Source organism: Pelodiscus sinensis, chromosome 6 (assembly GCF_049634645.1).
Source record: "Pelodiscus sinensis isolate JC-2024 chromosome 6, ASM4963464v1, whole genome shotgun sequence".
Classification (NCBI taxonomy): Eukaryota; Metazoa; Chordata; order Testudines; family Trionychidae; genus Pelodiscus; species Pelodiscus sinensis.
In genome coordinates this window covers 2555264-2581394 of record NC_134716.1, presented here as the reverse complement: position 1 = coordinate 2581394, position 26131 = coordinate 2555264, and the positions used below count along the sequence as shown (strand labels likewise).

The following is a 26131-nucleotide window of genomic DNA, read 5'->3' as shown; positions in this document are numbered from 1 at the left end:
CCCGAGATGCTAACTATTGTGTTTTTCTCCCACAGACACCAAAGATGCTGACTAGAAAGATTAAACTCTGGGATATTAATGCCCATATAACCTGTCGTCTTTGCAATGGATACCTTATTGATGCTACCACTGTAACAGAATGCTTGCATACCTGTGAGTATGACTGATTCTCTAGCATATTCAAGGAAATTACCCCGTTTTACTTCACATACTAGATAATTCAGTTTTTCGTTCAAATTGAAAAATCTATTGTGGATCTGCCAAAACAATTTGCTATATACTGCACATTTTAAGTAACATGTTTTCTCTTGAAGAGACCAAAAGAAGCAAACCCCTGAAAACTAGCTTTGTTGCATGAAGCTGAAACCATGTATAATAAATTAAGTAAGGATTGAAAATGCTGTAATACATTCATATGTTGCATCTTTGCTTTGTGGCTTTTTGGAATTATTCTTCACACATGCATCAACTTGTCTGAGGGGTAGATGGCACTATTGAACTGCAGAAAGCATGCTGCTTGTAGCTTAGTCACAGGAACTCTTGTAGTGTGTTAGCTAACAATAACGCATGTGCCAGGATTATTGGAAAGATGTTCACTTATCCATATTTCCCACTTTAGATTTACACAGAAATTGTAGTAACTCAAAAATCATTAGAGAAAAGAAAAATCTTAACCTGGAATGTATGTAGAAGTACTTACAGTTTGCAGAGTTATAGTTGTGTGGGTCCCAGGATATTAGGGAGACAGTATAAGTAGGTATAAGAAGGAGATAAAGGCTATGTCATTATTGAACCAACTTGTGTTGAAGAAATATAAACTTTTGAGCAACACCGTCCAGAAGAAGAGCTCGGAGTAGTTCAAAAGCTCATCTCTTTCACCCACCTTTCTCTATAAATAATCACCATCCAAGGACATCCTTTTGTGTGATTTCATTTAAACAGTTAATAGTGTTTAGTTAAAATGAGTGACTTGTTTGTAAATGTCTGTAAAATGAAATAAATAGTTGTGTATGTGGACTTGGAAACCAGTCTGAAAGCAAACTGTAGTGCAGTGCTCTATTGTGATTGTTTTAAAACTGTAATTATGATGTACCTTATGTTAGTGAGGTAAAATATTACCTGAATGCCCTTTCAGCTAGGAATTGCATGTTCGCTAAACAGCAACTTCTAGGAAGAAAATATTTTCTTTGCCCCAAGTTTATATCCTAGGCTCGGTTTCCTTTCGTCTATAACCACAGTTAAAGTTTTTCCATGTGATATTTTGGGTTGTATTACGTATTCTAATAATTTTGAAGTAAGCTTTACTTGTTCAGGAATAAAATAACACATGTCCTTCATACGATGATTATAATCTACCATTGTTTTGTGGTCTGAACCCTTACGAAAGACGATGGAAATTGTGTGCTATTTAGTGGTATATTAGAAACTTTATATAAGTAAGTTTAAGGAACAAAATCCGAATAATTTAATTTTTTTAATGTTCACAAGAGCATAAATCTGAATTTGTGTTAGTAGTTTCTTATGTTCCTAATTATGAATCTGTCTGCAGTCTGTAGAAGTTGCCTGGTGAAGTATTTGGAGGAAAATAATACCTGTCCAACATGTAGAATTGTTATACACCAGAGCCATCCACTACAGTATATCGGGTAAGTGTGCTGTATGGAGTGAAAATCCCAGATCATTTAAAGTGCTCCAGGTTCTGTGTGGATATTTCAGATTATGGCACAAGTCTTTACTAGATTTTTTACCTCCCGGCTATTCTTTTAAGTACTTAAAAGCTAGCAGCTTGATTTGAAATTAAAATAATGGTTCTGCGTAAGCAAAATGTGGGGAGGGTGAACTTTGAAATGATCTTGGACCCTTTTTGTCAAATGTATTTCTGATTGTGTGAATGACATGTTTATCTAATATTTTGTTATGTTCAGATGATTGATAGTTCAAAAGTATTTTTGTTATGGCAGGTGCATTATGGTTTTAATGTTTTATTTGTACTTTTCAAAGACTTGGCAATCTGAAGGTAGCAGCATTGCCATTGTTTAGTCTTTTTTGAATGACTTAATTTGCAGGATAATTTAATTACACACAAACAAGGTAGAGAGAGCAGCAGAAAGGATAGATGGGTGGCTCTCAACCTCTTTTGGTTGGTGCCATCTCTAAGGGAGTTGTGCCTGCCCTTCTTCTGTCCTCAGCCACACAATGTCTATTCAAAACGTGCCCTACCATGGTTGTGGTATCTTGCCTGCATTGGCAGGATATCACAATCTTTGTATCTACTGTATAATATATTTTTGCAGGTTGTGCTTTCCCTTACTTTTTCTCCTACAGTTTCCTCTCACCTTAAATATTTTTAAGGCATCGGGCACCATGATATACAACTGCTGCTATTTCCTCACCTGGCTTGGTCAGCACTAAAGAACTGTACCATTGCAGCTTTCACTGCAGACAATGCAGCGCTGTAAGTTGGATCGGGGCAGTGCATCCACTCCAGCTATTACTTTTCAGGTGCACTTCTGCCCTGCCTCCAAGCAAAGTATTTGATGAAATTGTTAGTTGCACGACTTTGAATATGTATCTCCAGTCCTGGGCACAGATGCTGGAAGCAGTGGATTTTGAGAAGTGTAGTTAACCCCCCTTCGCTCCCTCCCTCCATTTTCTAGTTGATGACACAAATTGGGGGAATGGTAAATAGTGACGAAGATAGGTAACTGATTTTTGGAGTGATCCGGATCACTTGATCAGCTGGTGCAAGCAAACCATGTGGCTTGATTACAGGCCATGTGGAGACAAATATGAGCTTTTTAGTCTAGCAGGGAAAGGCTTGATATGATTCAATATCTAGAAGTTGAAGCTAGACAAATTCAGGATAGAAATAAGATGTAAACTTTAAATAGTGCATGAGTGAAAGAGAGAGGGAGAGAAACCATTGGAACAATTTACTTAGGATTGTAGAGGTTCTCCATCACTAGCAACCTATTGGATGTCTTTCTCTGAGTGTACGTCTACACTTGCTCCCTAGTTCAAACTAGGGATGCAAATGTAGGCGACCGAAATTGCTAATGAACTGGAGATTTAAATATCCCGCGCTTTATTAGCATAATCTCACCCACGCGCTATTCCACTTGCAAGCTGATTCGAACCAGGAAGTGCACTCTGGGACGCATTAGTTCAAATCAAATCCCTTGGTTCAAACTAATATTACTCCTCATTTTTTGTGTTCCGTGGCACACCGGGTGGTTTTTTTTTTTCCCCCCAACAACTTTTCCCTGTCCTTTCCACCCCTTCCCTCCCCCCAACTGTTGGTGTTCCGCATAAAAAAATTGTTTGGTGTTCCTTGCTTTTAAAAAGTTTAAGAAACACTGCTCTAGATGAACCCACTGCTCTAGATGAACCTCCTGCTGTCTGGAAATAGATGCCCATACTCGTTTAAGACTTAGCTACTGGTTAGAGATCCATTAATTTATTTAAACCTAATTGTCATCCTCCTCCTGCTCTGAAAATATTATTTAACAGCTAATAATAAACTGCTCCTTATTCTGTTACTGCTGCTTCTGACTGGTTTGTGGTTTCCACTGCTTGGAGTATTGCTGAGACCTGCTGTCTGTTAGGGGCATACACTCCTGGCATGGAGCAGAGCCAGTGCGCTGCAGGATAAGCTGGGATGCGTATATTTTTTAAATTACTGCACTTTTAATATTAGAACTTGGTGGTAACAGTTTGGTGATCTGGTAACATTCTGGTACTTCCATATGGTAACTTTTCTAGTTAGCATTGGCTTTTCTTGATTGATTTGAACGTCAGTTGAAAGCAACTCCAGTAGATTAGCCTCTTGTAGAAAGCTGAGGACTAGAGATTTTGGGTCTTGACCAATTTTGCTTTTCTCCCCTCTATGCTTAGCGTGAGGCCACCTTACTTTCTGGTTAAGACCTCTGGCAAACACAGCTTTTTGAGCTGCTTTTTGCTACTCTGAAATGTGAATGGCAGCAATTAGTTTATGACCGGTTGACTGCTTCTGCCTAAACAGCCAAATGTATGGTTAGACTCCCTTTTCTTGATGGATATGCTTTTCCTGTGTATGCTTTTCTCTAGCTGCTCATTAGAAAAAGAGCATATTATGGATAAATCCTTCAACTCCCCCCCCACCCCCCCAAATGCGGGCTTGAAGGACCATGAGATGTGTATTCTCAGAACAAAATGATCAATCTCTTTCTGTTTATATTGGAATGTTGGTCTAATCCCATTTGAATTAAACCAAATGGAAATGGATAAATGGGTAAATCTCTGTTGAAGTTGTTGTCATTGAACTAATTTCTACCAGCAAGGAATGTGGTGTATAATTTCACGAAGCAGTTGTGTGTGGAGGAAAACACAATCTTCTAGGCACTATTTGAAATAGCTGTGAGAGAAATAAGACTTTTTTTGTGATGGAATAGGGCTGTTGCATCTAGATAGTCATGCTGTGTAGCACCAGAAACAGCTGGGACCAAATTCTCTGGTGCAGTGCACTATAATGAAAACTTGATTTAACTGTTAATCCATATCTCTGAGAAATGTACAGATATTCATAAAGCTGTTTGTACAGTAGCAAGCCTTCAGTTATATCCTTTGACACCATACTGAATAGGAAGGTCATGTTAAAGTGTATTTTTCCTCATCGAGCCAAAAATTGCTTTCTTTAGGTCAAAAGTCTATCAAGGTATAGTAAAAAGTACATTACCAACATGTGTACACTTGGGAGCAATTCCACTTTCTGCTATAGACGCATCGTTCATGTTCTTCTGCGTTCTGTTAAGGGTGGACTTCAAAAAAAATTCACACAGCCTGTTAACATTGCAGTGTGTCATCCTCTGCATCACATGGACCACTTTGCTACCTCCTGCCTTGACTGTTGGGGCCTTTTCAGGCTTCCTTCTCGTGGTCGCCCGCCCGCCCGTTAAATCATTTTCTCACGTGACATCTTTCTTATTTTTCAGTCACCATTTATGAATCTAAATATGCTCTCCTGTGATGTTTACGAGTCTATATTCCTGTTAGCATAATCTGTTTAATATCGGAGTCTTTCTCTTGAAGTGAGATGACATTTAGAATACAGATGATTAATTAAAAAAGCAAGATGTTTTCACATTCTAATTGTTTTGTTCTTTTTGCCAGTCATGATAGAACAATGCAAGATATTGTTTACAAGCTTGTGCCAGGCCTTCAAGAAGGTAAGTCTTGGTATGTCTTATTTTAGCTGTAAATGTTAGAGTTAGAAAGAATTCCAGAAATGAAAATCATGGTGCTGTTTCAGAAAGATTAAAACATTGCATAACACCATAAAACAAACTTTTTGTGTTGGCATTATATTTCATATGCACATGTTTTGGATTTTGCGTTTATTCATGCATTTGGTTGCTGCTTTCCCAAGTTGTCAGAAGTGACACATCTTAATGCAGAGAATTTTGATTTTCAGCATAACTTTCTTCCTCTTGTTAGAGTGCATACTTTAGGCCTTTGCTCACAGGTAACTTCTAATTCGTGTGCTGCTTCTCATAACAGTAATATTTTGACAATAATGGGTGTCTTTAGCAGAAGGAATACCATGCTAACTATCGTATCATTCTCATATTTTTTCAATAGTGTTTTACTGCCTTCTGCTGTTTAGGTGAAAATTTTTCATTGATACTAACTTGTCACATCAAAGAGAACATTCCCTTAAATAAGCAAGCTTAAGTAAAGAGAAATTCTTCCAGACTAAAAATATAGAAGCAGGGAGAAAAATAGAAATTTGGAATCTCTTACATGTGTAACTGAACAGGCATGTATCATATACTTTAACTGAGAGATTTGTAGACAGATACATGAAAAATAAGGAGTAGCTGTAACATTTATATGACATGCAATCACAGAAGTGATGTAAAAGGTGCCTCAGAAAATGAATGTTAAGATGTGTGTTATAATTTGTTAAAAAGGTAATTAGGAGCAGCAGAGAGGCAGCCAAAAGTGAAGGAATCATGTTATCCACACTCAGATGAGTGCCTCTTCTTTCTGGAAAGTGTCTTCTGCGAGCAAGTGGGAGGGATTTGAAACAGTTTTATAAATGTTACAATGGCACTTATTAGTGAAACTGTTTAAATTTTTAAACAGCGGAAATGAGAAAACAGCGAGAATTCTATCATAAACTAGGTATGGAAGTACCAGGGGACATCAAAGGGGAAACATGCTCTGCAAAGCAGCATTTAGATTCGCATCGGAATGGTAATTTTATTTTTGTTTGCTCTCTTCACAAACATCCCATTAAGCTGATAATCTTATTCTAATCACCAGTCATAGTTATAGAAATTGTTACGTAGTACTGTACATTGTGAATGTGGCTGCATAAAATCTAATGGCGTTAAGCTATACTACTCCTGGAGGAGTTATGTGCCAGTGCATGCGCCAGAATTCATGTCCACTGCGTATTTATTTGCTTCCTGGCAGAAAAATAGTTTTCTGACAGGCAAACAAAGGAAGTTACAAAAGTGGGCACCCTCCCTCCCTAGCAGCTCAGCCACATGGTTTCAGGCCCCCAGAACAACTGACAAAGAGGTAAATAACTGTGGTGGTTCCTACTCTTGTGCTGAGAGGAACTGCTAGACCCACCTGCAGAAAATTCCCCTGGCTCAGGGAGAGGTCACTGTATGGGGAGCTGCTCCCCTGTCCATCTTGACCTCGTGCTCAGCCCCCCAACCTCCAAAACTCACCCTGTACGCCAAGAATCTCCCTCCAGCCTTCCATATCTGAACCCCACCCCTCTGGCCCAGAGCCACACCTGTATACCGAGACCACCTCCAATACTTTGAACACCCTGACGATTTCCCCCACATCCAGATTCCCAGCACACTCAGCCCCAACTAGTTGTAGCTGAACACCCAAGTCCCACTCTGCCAGCACCTAGACAACCTCCCTTCCCTCCCCGCTCCCACTCTGCCAGCACCTAGACAACCTCCCTTCCCTCCCCGCTCCGCCAATTGAGTCCCAACCACCTTCACCTGGATCCCCCTGCAAGGTCCCAACTGGCCCCGCACCTGAAACTGCCCTAATGTGCCTCCAGATCTCCCATGTACCTGGGCCTCCCATTGAGCTGTCTGCACCCAGATAGTCACGCACAGAGCCCCCTCACCCACACGAGGATAAAGCTAGAACTGTCACACTCCAGTGCTAGGAAATTTGAACCATTAGGGCTTGAATGATATTTAACTAATAAAAGTAATACTATAAGGCTTCCTTTTGAAAGGAAGAGGAGTAGAAATGACTGACTATACAGTACTTGGCAGAGCTGACATTTCTTTGGCAACCTGAAGTATTGGAATTTCCTGATTTTTTTTTTTTTTTTAAATACAATCATGGGGCAAATTAGGGATGTGAAGGGTTAACTGGTAAGCATCACCCATTCCAGGTGATGCTTACTGGTTAAGGTTAACTGGCTGCCCAACCAGAGGGGTGGGGCACTCCAACTAACCCCTGTTTTATCGGTTAGCCAGTTAAACATAATAGTCAACAAATAATTTTTTGCACTTACGTTGAGAACTTGCAAGTCCTTCAACTCAACAAATGCATTCTTACTTATCAATGCATTTATCAAAGCTCACTGTCAGGCTTTCCATTGTCTGCAATGGGTTTGGGATTAGGGCCCTTGAAATGCAGGTGCACTGCTGAGGAACTAACATGTAGCTAAGCATGCTTCCAGAAAATAGCAAATACCAAGGATGGTTACGCTCCTTTTTAACTTCTATAAAATGAGCTCACCCCCAGTCTGACCACTGAAATACTTTCAGAGCGCCAATTGCTTTGTCTTGATTTGATTTTTGTTACTGTTGATTGAGATTACCTACAGTTTAACACCTTTTAACTGCATGAGTATAATGTATTCCTTTTTTATTGGAGGTGAAACTAAAGCTGATGAGAGTTCAAACAAAGAAACATCAGAGGAAAAACAGGAAGAAGATAATGACTATCACAGAAGTGATGAACAGGTAGAATGTCTTTCAGGCAACTTTTTTTTTTTTTTTTTTTTTTTAAATCAACCAGTTTTTTTTCTTAATTATAGGTCACCATTTACTTTTATGCTAAAAAGTATGGCACTGTTTCTCCATGCTTTTTAACAGTGTGAAGTTGGACCAAGTGTCTTTAAGTGTAGAGCAGTAGTGGCATTTATTTTTCAAGCAAATCTTATTAAGGAGCAGTGGCAGTGTCTGTTTTAACTGTGATTGTCGTCTAGCCTAAAGTGAATTAAAAAATGTGCCTCAAAACTAGTATATGAGACCTATGGCTAAAATCTAGAGCTCTAACACCGTCGAATATAATTAATACAGACAACGACTTTTTGCTAATTTAGGAAAAACAGAAAGGAAGCAAGACTACTTAATGACATCTTTTTAAACTCAAGATCAGAACCAACATATCTGTCATAGGAACAGCTTCATGTCCCCATACCTAGGCAAAGCAGTTGTTTGCCTGGCCTGTTGCTGGGTTGAGAGCCGGATGACTGAGGCAAAATCCATAGAAGATAGTTACGATGTTGGTTGGATTAAAACCGAGAAGGAGGCTGAGATACAGTCTCCACTCAGGCTGTTCAGTTGCCTTTTGCGGGGCAGATGTGCATTTAATCCATCTGTCTGGTAGTAAAGTAGATCAGTGTTTTCACTTTTTGTATGGCCAGGAGATTGTAGTTGTTAACTGCACATTGATCAGCTGCAGAATAAATTAATGCCTCATGTCCTACATGGGGCTACATCTTAACCACTCTTCAGATAAAAGCCAGTGTAGAATAAACTATCTCATCTCCCTTATTTCTTTGACATATGCTTGTTTTCCTGAACCTCTGTCGTGGCATTTATTAAAATTTCCATGAAAAAATCATAGCCAAACATACCAGTAATTTGAGTAAAAACACCTTGTTTTTTCATTAGCTTTCTTTTGACTTTTTTTTACCTATTCTTGTAGCACCGTTACATCTCAGACAAAATCACTTTTGAGTTGATAATCATGCTAACATATGTATTTAATCTTGATGTACATGAATATTGCCTATAAAAATGGGCAAAGACTGGAAAAGTGAAGGTGATTTTTACATTCTACAGTTCTGTTAGTATTTACACTTCTGGTTTGTGGTTTGACCTTGGTTGATCCTGAGTTAGTCAGATTGACACCTATAATGTACAAATGAGAGGCTATCAACTTAATCTAGACGCGTCTGGGTCAAAAGGAGTGAGGTGTAAGCTGACAAGGTACAGACAGCTCTTTTTTATATCAGTAAGGTAACAGTGAATGCTTGAATTCAGAGAGGTTTTAGTTATATGGTTTGACCTTATTTTGCCAGAATGCATAGCAGGATTTCAGGAAATCCTATTAACCAACATGGGGCTGTGTGTGCTTTTCCCTAAAGGTAAGCATCTGCTTGGAATGCAATAGCAGCAAATTGCGTGGATTGAAACGAAAATGGATCCGCTGTTCAGCACAAGCAACAGTCTTACATCTAAAGAAGTTCATTGCCAAAAAACTTAACCTTTCTTCTTTTAACGAGGTAATATTTTAACATAAGAGAAAATGACAGTGTAAATAAAAAGCGTGTAACAAGCGTATGAAGCTCATTTTTTAGAAGTAATGCTTTTCCTTGTAATCTTGTTCTTAGAGAGAGAACCCAACAAACCTTTTCCAGGTAAAATGTGATATTGTAATAGGACTAAAACAGCTTTTTTTTTATCTGAGCTGGACCTAGGTGAATCTATCAGCCTTTTAATAAAAAAATAAAAGGGCAAAATATGAAAGTTAGCACACTTATCTCCTTCCTTCCCCAAACTAATCCCCTGAAGTTTCAGTTCTTGTTGATTCTTGGGCTAGTAATACTAGTCAAACGGCTGCTCTGACCCCTTAATACCCCTGTTTCCACATCCAGTTTGAACAGAATACCATTGCAGTAAGCTTTGGCATAGGTTCCACTAGGGTCCTTAATTTGTCTAATCATGTGTATCAGAGAAAATGGAGAATTACACCTCAGTGCATAGGACCGGTCCAGGCCTATCCACCATGGAAGTCTTATTGAAGCCATGTTCCTCAAGTGGTCCAGAGCCTTTGTGCTCCTGATATGCCCAGGACTGAAGTTCACCGAAGGTCAGCAGCTGTCCAACATAAACCAAAGGGACTGCAGGTTGTGCTTCAAGGCTTCATTACAAGTGATTATGTCTAAAGTTAAAACGCTGGGAAACTGAAGGTCCTAGCCCAACTAACATGCCAACAGTTCACCCACATCCTCATTCTCTGTTGAGTGATGCTTTCGTTTTCAGGACCGCCATCTCTACTTAACTGCTTTCCAGCTCCGAACCGCCTTCTCCTCCCCCTCACTTACATACCTGTCTTTACTCTTCCTACCTAGCTTCTCCACAGCTCTGCAACATCCTTTCCCATCTCAGAATACAACGTACCAAAACAGCTAGCCTTTCAGACTTGGAACCTTGTTCCTACCTGACCGCGACCACCATCACCCACTCCTAGCAGCCCCCGGGGATGTAATCTGTCAACCTACCTCGTTCCAAAATTTCTTAAAACAGAAATTGTCAACTGAAACAGCTTCACATCTCATTTATATGTAGACCTTCTGTACCTTTTAACAATTGCCCATTTAAAACCAGCTTCTTTAGCTAGTCTGAAGAAACATGCTTAATTTTATTGGCTCTTAATTGTATTTATAAGTGGTCCCCTTCCCCTCCCCCTACCCCGCGTGGCTTACATGAAGTTCTTTCAAAGGAACGTTGCGGGCCTGTCCCAAGTGAAGAACTGGCTTAAGTCTACAATTACTTCAATCCTCAGATTATCTTAACAAAAGACACATATTGATTCTAGCACCTTCTTACTAAGATCTTTGTTTTCAAATCTGCAAAAAGCCACTACAACAAGAGTTAATTTATAGTAAACGTAGTCCCTATGTGAGAGACCCCAGCCATTCAAAATACACATTCCAACCCTGATTGTCATCTGCTTTGTGGTGCATAGAGAGATACGGTGGGTGAGAGAGAAGTTGGTCCAATCAAAGGTACTATTGGTAGAAGGAACAAGCTTTTGAACTCTCTGAGCTGCTCTCATGTCTCGGAAGTGTATTTGTACTTAGCTATGCCATTTTGTGTACAAAGTGGAACAGATTGTTTAAAATAAATAGTTAACATGTATTTCAAGGGACCATTTAAGGTGAAAGCCACTTCAAGGTGAAAGCTCAAAAGCTTGTTTTCCTCACCAACAGAAGTTGGTTCAATAAAAGATATTACCTCATCCATCTTGTCTCTCTAATATCCTGGAACCCACACGGCTAGGACAAGATTGCATACAGCAATATGATGCATAAGCCATTTTTGTAGCATGGCAAACGAGGTAAGCTCACTAAGGAAGAAAAGAAAGTTTGTACAGGTTTTTAAAAATTCCTGCTGATGATTTGGACTTAGGGTGAGATGCTGGTGCCACATAGAGAGTCAGTGGATCAAAAAGTTAGTTTACTTTATGAAATGTTCCCCCAGTGAACTTCCCTGGGCTGAGGATGTCTTTCAACATTCAGAAGTCAAACAGACCTAGGAAGGCTGTCTTTAATAGAGTGCCTTTTTCCATTAGCACTGCAAGTTTGGTTTTATGCTGCAGGAAGGATTAGGATCTTTGCATGTCTTAGGTAACTCTTGACATGTTTAACATGACTTTTATCCATCTGCATTGTCTTGTCTCAGAAGTATGTATAGTGTGTCCCTTAATGAATTTAAGTCTCTCTTCCTTTTCAATCAGCTGGATATATTATGCAATGAAGAAATTCTTGGCAAGGACCATACGCTCAAATTTGTAGTTGTCACTAGATGGAGATTTAAGGTACGGCACAATTGCTTTTTCATGAATTCACTCATGTTTAGCCTTAAAAATGTTAAACCTGATTACAGAACAGAGTTCATGGAGTATCTATCATACACAGTTTTAAACCTGCAATAATTTGAGAACTGGCTAACAAGTTGGTTAGAAGTCCATCTTGGTTCAGAGACCAAGAACTATATATAATAACTTGGGGGGAAAGGAGGAAGTAAATAGCTATCAGTGTAAATTAGAAGTTATAAAGTGTGGAAACTGAGGACATCAGGAAAAAATCAGTGGTTGGCAAGGCTAAGGACAGTAGATTTTTCAGATAAATCAGGAAAAAGAAATTCTAATAGTAGTAGAAACTCTTCACTGTGTGGAGATGGTGAAAATGATAATAATCTAAAAGAGATTGATGTATAGTCCTGTCCTGTATTTGGAAAGAAGCAAGATGATGTTGCATTACTTGAGGAGAATGAACTACTTTCAGGCCGTTAGTAATCGAGGGCACTAAGGAGCATCTACTAGAGATGATATTTAGTTCTCGCACAGTTGTTTTTTTTTTTTGTTTTGTTTTTTTTAATCTATAGATCTCAGTGTTTGGCAAATCAGGAGAGAAACCACCCCCATTGTACAGATGGGAAAACTGAGGCACATGGAGATGAAATGGCTTATCAAAGGTCATCCAGCAGGCGCAGATAATGTGCAAGCAAAAGCCCTGTGAGGGTTGGTGCAGGACATCTCTGCATCACTGATCTTTATTAGTGGCACCTGGGTGCCCTTGGAATAACAGGGACATTTCAGAAGATGGGAAGAGTTTCTTTACAACTGGAGATGGGATACTAGGGGGGTGACCATGCTCTGAGGTGTGCAGAGAATTCTCTTTCTCGATGTCCTGCTGGCGTGTCTCACCCGCATACTCCGGAGGGTGTCACTGATTGCCAGATGTGAGGTTGGAAAGGAATTTTTCCCTCGGTCAGATTAGTTTGGACTTTGGGGGTTTATTGTTTTGGCTTTTTGCCTTCATCTGCAGCATGCTGGCTGGGATCACCAGGGCATGACTCGTCAAATCCACTCTCTGCAGTTCCAGGGGCTTTGGGTATTGGTGGCACCTTGGTCTCTCACATTCTTTCCCTGTGGCTCACAGTACTTTAATTTCCTGAGGCCTGGAAAGCTTCGGTCTCACCAAACTCTTTTTGGCCTGAATAGCAAAAGGTGAAATTGAGTGGCTTGCGGTGTGCAGGAGATCCTGTTAAAAGATCCCATGGGCCCTTCTGGCCTGAAACTGGGTATAGCGGCATTACGTTAGCAAAAGACAAGCAGGACGACATGGTAAATAGCCTGATATCGGTCCCAGGCAAAAGAAAGAAGACACTAACAGAGGATTCGAATAATCCAGAATTAAAGGCGGGAATGTAATTTAATGCAAGTCAACGTGGCTTTGTGGAGAAGACATCTTGTTAAACCCGATTTTGGTTTTGGATGGTTACAAATTTGGTTAGTAAGGGTAGTTGCATAGATGTAATAACATTGAATGTCTCTAGTCATGCATTCTCTGGTCTGACAACATCTGTGTTTCGGCCAAGTTTTAGTTAGCTGGATGTTTGTTTATTGTGGGTGTGGCGAAGTTTCCCACAGTACTGTAAAGTTTGTTTACAGCCACCAGTCCTGGCTCTCAGTGTTTTGTGCTGTTATTTAGCTTGTAATTTACCCCTAAATGTCTTCTCAGAGCTCTGGAAGCTGTGGAGGTGTTGGTAATGCTGATAGACAAAAGTGACCTCCCAATTGTCGTATTCTAGTAGACATACAGTTCAACATATAAAGTATGATACGGTGGGTGTGGTCCTTGGCTGCAGAAACTAAAACAGAGATGTGATTTTACTTCTGAATGTGGCATCCGTGAGACTGATCCTGGACTACGGGATCCCGTTCTGGTGTCTGCTTTTTAAAAAGGATGTTGAAAAAGTGGACAGGGGGAGGAGAAAAGCTATTAATGATTTAAAGGCTAGTAAAAGAACCTTTATGGTGAGACTCAGCGCCAGATCTGTTTCACTTACCAAAAAGAATATTGAGAGGTGATTTGATTGCAGTATAAAAGTACCTTCATGGGTTGAAACAACAGTGTCCCAAAGGGCTTTCTAATCTAGTGGAGAATGACATAAGAAGAACGAGGGGCTGGAAGCTAGAGACATTCAAATTGGAAATGACACACTTTTTAACAGGGAAGGTAGTTATGCTGGTAGTTCTGTAGAATTAGTGCTGGATTCTCCATCTTTTCAAAGTAGATGGGACTTCATAACTGGGCTCAGTATATGGCTAACTGGGTGATATTGTGAGATGAGATGATGCCGCGCTTAATCCCTTCTGGCCTTAAAACATACATTGATCGCATATTTTGATGAATTGCTTACCTATCACATGGGAGGATTCATTTTGCTTCTTAAACTAGCTCATTATTTTATCTTGCAGAAAGCACCTCTCCTGCTACATTACAGACCCAAAATGGACTTGCTGTAAGAGACCTTTATTGTCCTTCTGGACAGCGTTTTTTGCAGAGACTATCATCAGGCACCTTCTTAGTGCATCACTTAACTCACACGTGACACGAACCAGCAGAATGGTTTTGGAAGACTGTAGTGCTCTCACAGCCAACCACCTTTCTGAATATTCTTCTGGGGATGTGTTGCCCAGATCTCTGGACAGAAAATATTTATACTTTTTTTGTACGAAAGAAATAAATCACAAGAGGACACTACCAGCACTAAGTTTACAGATCCTGAAAACACTTCACAGTTCCATGTAGCTCCATGTCATTCATCTCTTTGCTGCAGTTACACAAACATGTTAAAATGTTGTAGGGGTGATTCACAAGGTTGATTTTGAGCCCGAAATTACCTTTAGTTACTTTCCATGGGTTGAAACTTCTAAAGCTTATTTTGATATATTCTGCAAGGTGTTCCTGTCTTACAGAGTGTGCATCAGTTACTTTGGCTTTCGGTGAGCCCTTTGAGGATCCTTGAACATACCTTGATGATATAGAGACTGATGATATTTATGCTGCATTAAAAACTTCCTAAAAGTCTAGGCCTCTGAAAACGTCATGAGTTCCGCACAACGCTTCATCTCATTTTATATTTCATGTATGTTTTCACATCCCTCTGCATATTTCAATGAGGCAACTGAAAATGAATTTAATTTGCCCCCAATAGTACGTTGTGGCATAAATTGCATCTGATCACAACTCAAAGATTACTCAAAGTGCTTCATTTGTAAAATTTAGGGTAGACGTGTCTTATGCAGTAGAGGCTTGCAGAAATCCATGTTTTCTTTAGGGAGAATTTTTTTTTTAAACTGAATTTGTCACGGGTAGTTGAAGGGTGTTTATTTTGGAAGACACCCACATAGAAACATTTCTATTTCACTGGTTTAAAAACTCATCTGTTAATTACTGACTAATTCTGGATTTCCTTTAATGGTTTCCTTTAGAAGCTTTTGTTGGTTTCTTTAGCGCCCCTATCTGTCTTGGAGGTCAGACTAGATTGTAGTGGTACCTTCTGGCCTTAATCTATTAATCTAGCTTTTTGTGTTGAGCTTCGAGAGAGGCACAGTGTTTTTTTTCTACGTATGTCTTCAAGTCCATGTTCAGCTAATGCTTAGAAGGGTGTTCACTTAAAAAAAAAATCTTGGAAGGGTTTTTAAAATAGGTGACTTAAAAAAATTGGTTGACAGTGATTTCTGCAAGCACTTTACTGTATAACATAATAAAAATATGGAATGTTAAAATGCTTGACTGGCACAGGGGATTGTAAGAAATTGAAAAGAGGGTGTGACACACGGGCAGCTGGAGGTTATTACTTTCTTTTTAAACTCTCAGGAGGGAAAGCTCCTCCTAAACCCACCAATTTTGTATACATATTATTAAACCCTTTTATTCCTCCATAAGGCAAATGCCAGTGGCTGACATCACTATTAAGCTTGTTAGCACCATCCTACTCCAGCCAGTTGGGCTCCTCAGGCCTGCAAGAAATCATTATTTAATATTCGATTTAACCCCAGGAAGTACATCCTGTGAAATGCTGGCTGATCCAAACACGTCAATTCTCTTTTCTCCTGGATCTGGAAGTAATCCCCCGCCCCCCAGAACACCATGTTCCTGTGTGCCTCCTTACACGTGCTTATTGGAGCCTTCTGTTTCTCCATTTGCCTCCTCTCAGCTTTCCTACTGCTGCATTTGTGAGAGGGAACCCCACTCACCTGTATATATTTCAAACCAGCATGACAAAGGTTCTGCACTCAGCTGTCAAGGTGAATGAAGAGGCGATCAGAATGGGTGCAAATGGAGAAATAAAGGGAAATCTCTGCACATCTCTAGGGCCCGAGAGATGTCAATGTACAGAGTACTCCTTGGGCCAGCCAGGACTTCTTGACATCTAGACCTGGAGTATTTCAGCATGGTGGGAGGAGGAGGGGAGGACTAGAATTTGGCTCCGGTTTGGTCTTTCTGTTCCTATATGCACCTATCGGCAATTCAGCTTTTATCTATGTACAACATGGAGAAAAAAATAGCAGTGTCGGAAGAGGAAGGAGTCCTAATCAGTCCAGCTTTAGCACCTAGCCCTATGTGAGCTTATCACAGAAAGGAACGTTGGTGAGGTGGCCTTGTAAGTCAGTCGATTTACTGGGACTTTCTGGAACTGTGGGTCCGATGGCACTGTCCTTTGAGGGGGTGTGCGTCGGGAACTTCAGCTAAGAGACCCTGTCCTTATCAATGTGATCCTAATCATCTAAGGGTTTAATAAACATATATACATGATCTGTCTACCTCAGCATATGCACTGCAGCAGCATTTTGTAACACCAGGCCTTACTGCAGCGCCACTGACGTACATCAGAATTTGAATATTTTCCTGTGTAAGTAAACTGAGGAGCAATTGAACCGTATGAACATATAAATTCAAAACCCTCTCTGTCATTCAGTTCTCACTCACTGTAACAATCTACAGTACAGAATATATATTTGTAAGTTTGTGGCTCTCTTTGGAATCACTTGAATTTGCTATGGTGCTATATCAGTATATTTAAATATCTGTTAATATCTGTATAGAGACGTAAATATGAAGCCAGTATTAACACCTCCAGCTGGTAACTCTGCTTTTTTAATGTATTAACCTGATGAAACCTCAGTGGTTAAAAATACCTATTTTTCTAAATTGCACCCTGTCCGAATATCTGCCCTACAGAAACTGTTACCCGTAGGGTTTGCTGCACCATTTGGTTTGATTTTTTTTTAAACTTTGCAGGAAGACTGGCATACAATGAAATGTCACATTCAGTGGGAGACCTTAAGGGTTCGATGTCTAAAGTTCTGTTTCACTTCTGTGAAGCTTGAGAGAGTTGATGTTAATGCCAAAACTATATTGGGCTGAATAGCTGTTGATTTTTTAAAACCTTGTTTAAGGTGTGAAGGTCAGGCTCCTTTTAGGTCTCTCTTGGTCCTGTGTAAGTCCTGTTCTGTTTATTTTGGTTTTAGTGAGGATGGAGTTACTGTGAGGTAGTTTTCACAACTGCTTATGCTGGTGAATAATTGCAGTACGAGTATCTTGTTGCATTATCCTTAACAGCAATGAGACTAATTACCCAGGCTGATAGTCTCACTAGATATAGTTTTCATTTAAAATAGAGAATTCAGATAGAATATATAATATTGAATTTAAATAAGATTTGGGGGTTTTAAAAAAATTAACTTTATAAAATTATTTATTCTATTTTAAGCCTTCTATCTTATTTTACCATCCAAGTATTTTGGTTTCAATGGTCCAGCTTTATTTACGGGCATATAAAATGAAATTGTGAGATGTTTTTACAAGCTTCTTCTTTTTCCTTTGAGTTTGAGTAGTTTTTATTTGATGTTTTTGTATGGATAAAGAGCATTACTTATGCTTTTGTGCAATAGGTTTGAAACATGCATTTATGAGGCATATGTTTAAATTGTAAATGTAGCATCTACTTACCGCTAAATTGGGAAGGAATGTAGGTGGGATTTTTAAAATGTACATTCAAATTTTTTTTTATTTTTTATTTTTGGGAGGTTTTTTTGAAGTGAAGTTTGGGGTTTTAAAGTTGTGTGTAAGTGCAAGAACTACCTGTCAGCAATATTTTTAAATAAATGATCTGGCAAGAAACCTTAATGTGAATTGTGGAAGCAATCTGCAAGACTTGCAGCCTATCTGAAATTTGTTTTTGTGCCATTGTTACGTCTGGTATCTTTGTGTACCATCTAACCTGGGAATATTTATTTTTTATTGGTTGTGCAATACTGTACACAACACACTAACCTCTGGGGATATGGGACCATATGAAATATCAGACTTACAGCTATGATGGTGCTATTTTTTCCAATAGGCTATGAGCCTTTGAAAGCTTATCTGGCTCTATTGTCTTCATAACAGCATAATTAGTCTTGGGAGAGTCACTGGATTCCCCCCTCCCCCTCCATCAATGGTAAATGTAGTAGCATAGCTACCCTGTTTTTCAGTTATTTAAATCTGATCATTGAAATAAAAGTAATAGGAAAAAGCCAACCAGTTTGTACTTCAGCAGATGACTCTTTGATAAATTTGTTTTAATCAGTACTTAAGAAATGCATGTAATGCAGACATCTTAAACTGTTTCCTACAGAAAAATCCAGTTTCTGTATTTCCTCAGGTAATCGCTTCAGTTCACATGCTTCAATGGAAGGTTGAATGCAACCCACGCCTCTTGTCCTCTGTTTCAAAGTTAAAAAAAAAAAACATCCTGCAGGCTAGAATTGTTTGCATAAGGGCATGCTTAACTCTCCCGGAGAAGTTGACTTGATATTTCTATAGGTCCCAGTTCAGAGAGAGTGCATACTTTAAGGTGCATAATTTCTTTATGAACTGCCCTTTGAGTCTGCGTTTTGACAAAAGCAGGGATTAGATTCACATTTTCTGGAAACTTGCCCCTCAGGGTAAGCCAACGTTTTGTTTTTAACAAACGAGTTTGGATTTGCTCACGTACAAATGGAAGCTCTAGGTTCTGCAATCTGATCCATCTGGTAGATCCTTATGTCCTTGCTGAATCCAATTGAAGTCAGTGTGGCCTGCCCCAGACCAGATTGTAGGATTATGGCATAATGATCCAATACTGCAAATGCTTCCCTTGTCACTTGACTCGCCTGGCTATTTTGGTTGAAGTCAGTGGGATTATTCACAGGAGCAGAGTTACTTAGGGGCATGCCTCCAGAAGTCCTAACTTCTGAAGGGTGCGCTGAAGTTCCAGGTCTGTTTAAGATACAATTATAACATTGGTTTAATATCCTTAACTCCCAAACAATGTAACTGGACAAAAGGAAAGTTGTTTCTTGTTGTGGAACAAGATTAATTTAGGGTTAAGGGACAATAAGCCAGTGCAACCACTAAGCCTTTATCCTCAATATGTGGTATATAAAGATACTGAAACTATCACCGTATAAAACCATATTTTTGACTTAGTTTCATTTGAAAGTTTACATTTTTTTATGCTTTGTGTTGCTGTGTAATTTTTGTACTATTGGTGGCTAGTTTTTGTCTGAATAAGCCTTTGGGGATTATTGCTTACTGTTTTGATTTTTATGATAGTGAAGCTTGTATTCAGTGTTTTGCCAATTAATATTATATGCTTGTTAATAAAAGCAAAAAAGCTAACTAAAATTCTGTCAGGCTGAAAGTTTGTCTCCCCCCACCAAGAGCCTCAAAGACTAGCAAGTACAATGCAGCGGTGCTATACTGAATGTATCAGAGCAATCCCTTAGATGTTGTTCTATAATTTATCTTCCCCATAAAATGTATGCCATTTTTGCTTGAATCTAATACTACCACTGAACAAAATATTATACAAAGTACAAAACTCCTTAAATGGGTAAATGGTTTGTGCCAAATACATGGCAGTCTGTTCATTAGCAAATAAAGTTACTTCTGTTGCATGAAGGAGGTTATCTTAGATGCTTTGAACTCTTCATGTATTTGTGCATATGGGTCTACTTGCTACAGTGTGCATGGTATCGGACTTGCTCCTCATCTACTAATGTCACTGGAGTCCAAGATTCTGTTAGACACCATGAACAAATGTTAAATTGGAAAACCAAACCTGCCCAGATCTCTTTTGTGTTAGTCACTAATGAGGGATGGCTACTGATAGTCTGTTTTATCTCTGGCTGAAAATTAGAACAAAAGGTCTTAAGACAACTTAAAACACCACTCCGGAGAGCTTTGGTTCATGAGCCAGAAGTAAATTTGCCTTCAGAGGGTTGATCTAATTTTTGATTGCTTTCAAGGTTATTTTAATGGGTTCTTTCCTAACTGTTTCAGATCATCAAGGCTTCTGCAGGAGTGCCTCCAAAGGATTTACTGTGTTAGGTTTAAATGAATGTAAAGGTTAATCTAGGTACTCTAGTAAACTGCAAAGCAGCTAAAACCCTAGGTGAATTTCTTTGCAGTATCTGCATACAGTAATATATATTTTCAGAATTGTGTGTGGTGTTTTCTTCATATTGGGAGAGGCAAAAGAGTAATGTTTCTGCCATTTTGTTAGGAATTGTCAGGAACTCTGTAGCGGCCAGTTCCTGGAGAGTTCTCACTTGCACTAATGGTAGGGATGTGTAATTATCCTGAGGAGATGAGACCTGCTAGATAATTTTGCCATTGATTGGCCATTTAAACACCGATGGGAGAAATCTATCTCTGAAAGGTCACTTTGTTCATGTGTGTCACAAAAAAGTGAATAAATAATAAACTTCTAAGTTTAGCACTAATTCTGCTGTGTCAGCAAGCACTATATTTCATAAATCTACTTATTCTCGTCATTAGTAGATCTATAATTTCTCCATCTCTTTGCTTTGTTGGTTGCCTGAAACACTCCTACAAACCAGTAATTTATTCCTGGATGTTTCGGGTTAGTCTAGCACTCCGCACTATTGACGAGTATTCCCGGCATCTAAAGAGAAACTAACCATGCTAGAAAGCAGCCGATGTGTTTCCCTATTGTATACTTGTACGTACCACCTTGCCCCTTTTGTAACTGGCTGGAATAGTTAAGTGATGACCAACTGTTTTTGCCATCTGTGACCTTTGCACCATGCCCTACCCAAAAATACACAGGAACACAAATTGGCACACTAGTCTAAAGTTTATAATGAGCATCTATATGGTGAGAGACTGCTCAGGTGGACGGTAAGAATGATGCGCACATATACCTCATTTCAGAAGTGGATAAAGGCACCATCATCATCTGTTGTGACTGTGACCTTTTGAAACACGCTGTTGCAAAACTTGTTTGATAAGTTCATGTTTTGTATTGCCTTGTGTATAATATACTTGTAGTTATTCAGATTGTCTTTGGCTTTGATTTTGGACCTCAAAATAAATTTTTTGATCATTACCTTTAATTTCCATGATTTTTGTGCCGCTTTGATTTGATTGATCTAAATTAGGTTTGATTGTGAGTCATAGAAAACGAAACCGTGGAAATGTAGGGACAACAAATCAAAAAATGTTGTGCTTCAAAGCACAGTTGCTAATTTGTAGAAGCTACTTGAGCATGGTTGTGGAATTCCCGGAGCCTCATAAATGTACCCTAATAGTCATGTTAGAGTAATTATATTTATGTTCTGTTGAGCTCTGTCAGCATAAACCTGCCACTGCAGCTCTAATTGAGCAACAAGCTAAACTTCTCCCCAGAAGTAAGCAAGTCCAGGATTAGTTCAGAAATCTTGCTAATTCTTTGTCTACTGTGAATCTCCTGGGTTGAATATTCCCGGTTGTACCCTTCAATGAGAACAACACATAGCTGAAAATTGATTTTAAAAAAAATTCAGTAACTTCAGTATCTGGAAGTTCTACTATTTACATACGTCTGAAGTACCTTGTAGTGATGGGTTAGCGTTAAGTCAAAGAACTGGTGGTTTTCATAGTCGATGGTTGAGACCTATAGAAATGTATAGGCATCAAAAGTGACAGTTTCATTGTTCTGTTCTATAGCTTAGTGTCTTCAGATTCCAGTATGTGCCCCATTTAATCCTAAAACTCTTTATTTTCCTTTATCTTATCTAAGAAATCCCCAGCAGCAGGGTATTTGGGCTTAGAGGAAGAACATTTTGCTTGATTTTGACTTTGAAGTGAGCTGTTTTGCATGCTTTGAAGTTGGACATGTTTTTTGACATGCTGTCAAGAGTGCTGAGGAGGTCTTTATGAATATATAATATGCTTTGGAGATGCCTGCCTATGAGCTTTGAGTGGCATTTCACATTTGGAGAATCTGTTCAAAACAGGAGATTTTTCCCCTTGGTGATATTTCTTGGCTATATGTTGTGGTCTCTGTTTGTATGAAGGTTGTTGATATGCCATACGTGAGGTGGAAAGAAAAATGATTTGGGGTGGGCTGTGTGCAATTCTCAGTAGCTCTGGCATAGAGAGGGAAAGGGAAGAGAAGATAGGGTGATGGAGTCACAGCTAAACTGGGGGAAGTAGCAAGCTTTCCTCTTTAATTGGATTATTTCCATTTGCGATGGACGCGGAGGTGCGCAGCAATGAATCTGCACCTTTTAATGTCGCTTGCGTTTAGGTTTAGAGTCACAGGGTTGGATGAGACCTTAGGAGGCCATCAAGTCCAACCCCCAAGGATTCTGAGACGTTTTCAAATATCTGAGGATTACGCAAGTGTAACACCCTCCCTTCCATGTGCAGAGTTGGGGACAGTCAAAAGCCCTGTGATTGCAAACCAGTGAGGCTGATTGGGTCTAGCTGCCAAACAATGGAACAACCAGGATGGGGCTGTTCTCCGAGCCAAGCATGAAAAACCAAGTTCAAGCAAAAAAAGTCGTCGCCCCACAGCCCTGCCACAGACCCATAAGCAATGTGGTAATTGTTTGCCAGTGACTCATGTGGAAGATAGAATTGGAGAAAATCCCAGCCTCTTGTAGAGGGAATCAGACTGGGACAGACAGTTAGGCACTACAAGCAGCCCTGGAATTCCTAAGAGCGTAAATGTTATCACTTCGCTTTCTGCAGTTTTCAGGGAAAGCTCATCTAACATAGCTTGTCTTGAAGAATAAGATTAGATAGATAGGACTAAAGATGCGCATCGTCATTTGGTTTCAAAATCATTTTCTCTAAACGCTTTGATCCACTTGCTCATCAGTGTCATTGTTAAAGAAGGTGGTTGGTCACTACCATTGGTAGCTGGCTTCTGGACAGAGAATCAAGCAGGCACCTAAATCTCTTTTTGGTGACTGACCCATAACAAGCAGATGGCATCAATATTGTAAACAGATGCTGGTCTAAGGCCAAGTTACGCTAGGGGACAATGTTGAACTAAGGTACGCAACTCCAGCTACGTGAATAGCTGTACCTTAGATCGAGTTGCTGCAGTGTCTCCACTGGGGGAGGGAAGCGGTGTTGACAAGAGTGCGACCAGTGGTTGATTTAGCGGGTCTTTACTAGACCCACTAAATTGACCTCTGCGTGATCGATTCCTCTCAGCACCAGTCTCCTGACAAATGTACACAAGGCCTAACAATAGGAGAATGGAGATTGCACACCAAAACAGGTAAGCATTAGAGTCCTAGCACAAGATGTGATGCTTTGAGGCCAGAAGAGGCCATTGCTGTGGCTCCTCCATAACCACGAGATCACTATTACTATCATTTTCTCCAGGGCAGAAGAGGAGCAGAGTTCTAAGAGAGGTTCCAGTGATACTTGCATTTTTGCAGCATACTTTGTGTCATCGCTTGCATGAATCGCAGTGTATTGCATCGACACGAAAATGAGACAATCCCTTTGGTTTTGGTGACTGTCGCATATACCCTCATCGGGTCCCCGTTATCTTAGGGAGTGATGCCACAGTGCAATGGCTCTCAGTGTTTCCCCTTCCAAGAGCCTGCTTTGTCTTGTGTGTCCAAGTTTCACCTCACCTGAACACTTACAAACTGAGGTATAGCCATCCAAAAGTGCCACAGCACGCAGTTACTGAAAAATTGCTGACGGTCTCATTTTTACCAGGTAATTATAAAAAATAAATCATTTGGCCCATAGATCTTGTACTTCCATTTCAGTGTGTATCATGTAGTTCCATACACGCAAGTCACTGTATGACATTGTAGTTCATGTGCTTGCTCATGTCCATTCCACGTTAGGTGTGTGTTTGGTCCCAGAGATCCCCTTGGGATTGTCACTTGATATGCTGAACTACTAATGAGCCAACCTTCCCGTCCCTTGGGTGCCCCTCAACCCTCGGACCTGCTGAGCCTCTGGCCCCTCTACCACTGGCACAGAGAGGGGCTCACAAGGGTATGCAACAGACTCTGAGATCAGCTCAGCTCTGGGAAGGCTCCGTCACAGGGCCTTGCCACAGCACCCAGGGGACATGGTCACGTGTCTTTGTGGCACGCCAGAGTCTGAGAGTCAGTAGCAGTGAAGGCAGACAGTTCTCCGCCACTCAGTTGTCTCTTGCTAATGGGCCCTAAGCTCTCTTTCTGGCTTCTTTGTTGTTCCTGGTGGGCTGGTAATGGGCCTTCCCAACATGATAATCTACCATTGCTAGTCCCCATTTTGGATACAGCAATGGTACATGCCTACCAATGGGGAAATGCTGTTCAGCAATGACCGCTTTTGAAAGGGTACCTTCCGTGAGGTGTTTTGCATAAAGCCTTTTCCTCTTGTGCATATTTATATTCATAAGCGTATTCCATACAGAATAGGAAATGCACTGTCACACTGGCCACGGCTGGAAGTTTTCCCCTCAGCAGGATCTGTAGGGTATCGGACGTGGGTGGGTACCGTAAGCTCAAAAAGTATGTCCCTCATGGAGACTGTCTGCATGGTTAGGCCAATACACTCCGGCTGCTGTCCCGTATTCCCGGTACATTACAGAGACTCCATTGGCCCATGGATCAGCTTTGCATGTGCATTTGTTCCCCTCTTCTTCCCCGACATGTTCCGCAATGAAGTGGTGGTTAATCCAGGATTAATCCAGTCTTGTATTCCTCCCCTCCCAAGAAACGCCCAGTGCGCACCACTGCAGTAAAATGCAGGAGTCAAAGCGTTAAACGTTTGTGCTCTGAACCTGATTTGATTTTCCGTTTTCACTGTAACCGCTTGCTAGCCTAGCAAATCAATCACAGGACATTGTTGTGCAAAAACAGGGTCAAGACCGTGGCTGGCTTGAGTGAGTGACCCAAGCCCCGCCCCCCTTCCGCCTCACAGCAAGGAGCCCCAGAAACCCATTAAAAGTGAAGCCAGAAGGTTGGGACAAGCAATCCATAAGCAGGTTGAAATCCCCCACCATCCGAAAGGGACAAGGAACAGGGGAGAAATCAGCAAGTGCATTCATCCAATTCAGATTAAAAGCTTCTTGGAGGGTGGTAAGTAAATGCTCTCCCAGCCAAGTGGGGTGAGAACAATTGAACCACAAAGCAGCCACAGGCGGCTAGAGCAGACACCAGCCAGCAAGAAATCCCAGAAAGCCCAGCAGAGGGCAGACGCAATCCACAACAACTCCTTTCCGGAGGCTACTTTCTGAACAGCCGCAAGATCAGGCGTTGCTGGTGTGTGTTTGCAGAACTCTTAGACTCTCGTGCCTTCCTTCACTCTCTACCTGTTAACATAGATATTCAATTCCTCATCTTACTCTAACTATGGTCCCACGCTTCCCTCGCTTTATCTACCCTTGGCCTTGCACACTCCCCATGCGCTTTTAGCTCCTCTCTTCCGATCCCTCGTCCGCTGCCCTTGGTCAGTTGGCTGTCCCTCACTTGCCTCCTCGCTAGCTGAACTTACTTTCCCCACCTCCGCAAAGCCTTGTAAGGATGGCGTGAGAATCTGGCCACCCTGCCTACTCCCATACAAGGACAGGAACTATGGCTCGTGGGCTTGCTCCTCCTTCAATGCCCCAGGAAATGCTGGGTGGGACCTCACTGTACAGCCCCAGTGGATCCGTGGGCCTCTCCGCCCAAGATGGTTAAGTGGCTCATTACGGCGGGACCAGAGGGAGTGTTGAGAGAGGCTTGCCCATAGCTGTGCCGTCCACTGGATGGTTTGGGGCTCCTGCCCCAGGTCCTAAGCTTTCAGGGGGCCAATTACCGGGAATCCTGGCACGGACAGAAGAGGTCGGGCCCACCCCCCCCACACTCACCAGAATCACGGGAAGTGGAGCCACCTAGCAGCTTGCTCTGCTCTGCTGCCATCTACCTGCTTGGAGGAAGCGGTGCAATGCAGGTGGGAGGGGGCAGAGCAGGGGCGGGG

General features: G+C 40.8%; 1 protein-coding gene across 7 annotated transcripts in view; it reads left to right on the top strand.

Moving 5' to 3' along the window:
* Positions 1-21272, top strand: part of PCGF3 (polycomb group ring finger 3) — a 67304-nt gene extending 46032 nt beyond the window's left edge. For 6 of the 7 annotated variants that reach the window (XM_075931290.1, XM_075931291.1, XM_075931285.1 and 3 more), the window contains 8 exons: positions 36-153; positions 1550-1646; positions 5149-5204; positions 6124-6234; positions 7903-7991; positions 9404-9541; positions 11779-11859; positions 14308-21272. In XM_075931290.1, the coding sequence (XP_075787405.1) occupies positions 45-153; positions 1550-1646; positions 5149-5204; positions 6124-6234; positions 7903-7991; positions 9404-9541; positions 11779-11859; positions 14308-14355 (729 nt within the window). In that variant the 5' untranslated portion in view covers positions 36-44 and the 3' untranslated portion in view covers positions 14356-21272. The remainder of the gene's footprint in view (positions 1-35; positions 154-1549; positions 1647-5148; positions 5205-6123; positions 6235-7902; positions 7992-9403; positions 9542-11778; positions 11860-14307) is intronic. The other variant, XM_075931292.1, reaches the window with a different exon arrangement.
* The last annotated feature ends 4859 nt before the right edge of the window (positions 21273-26131 follow it).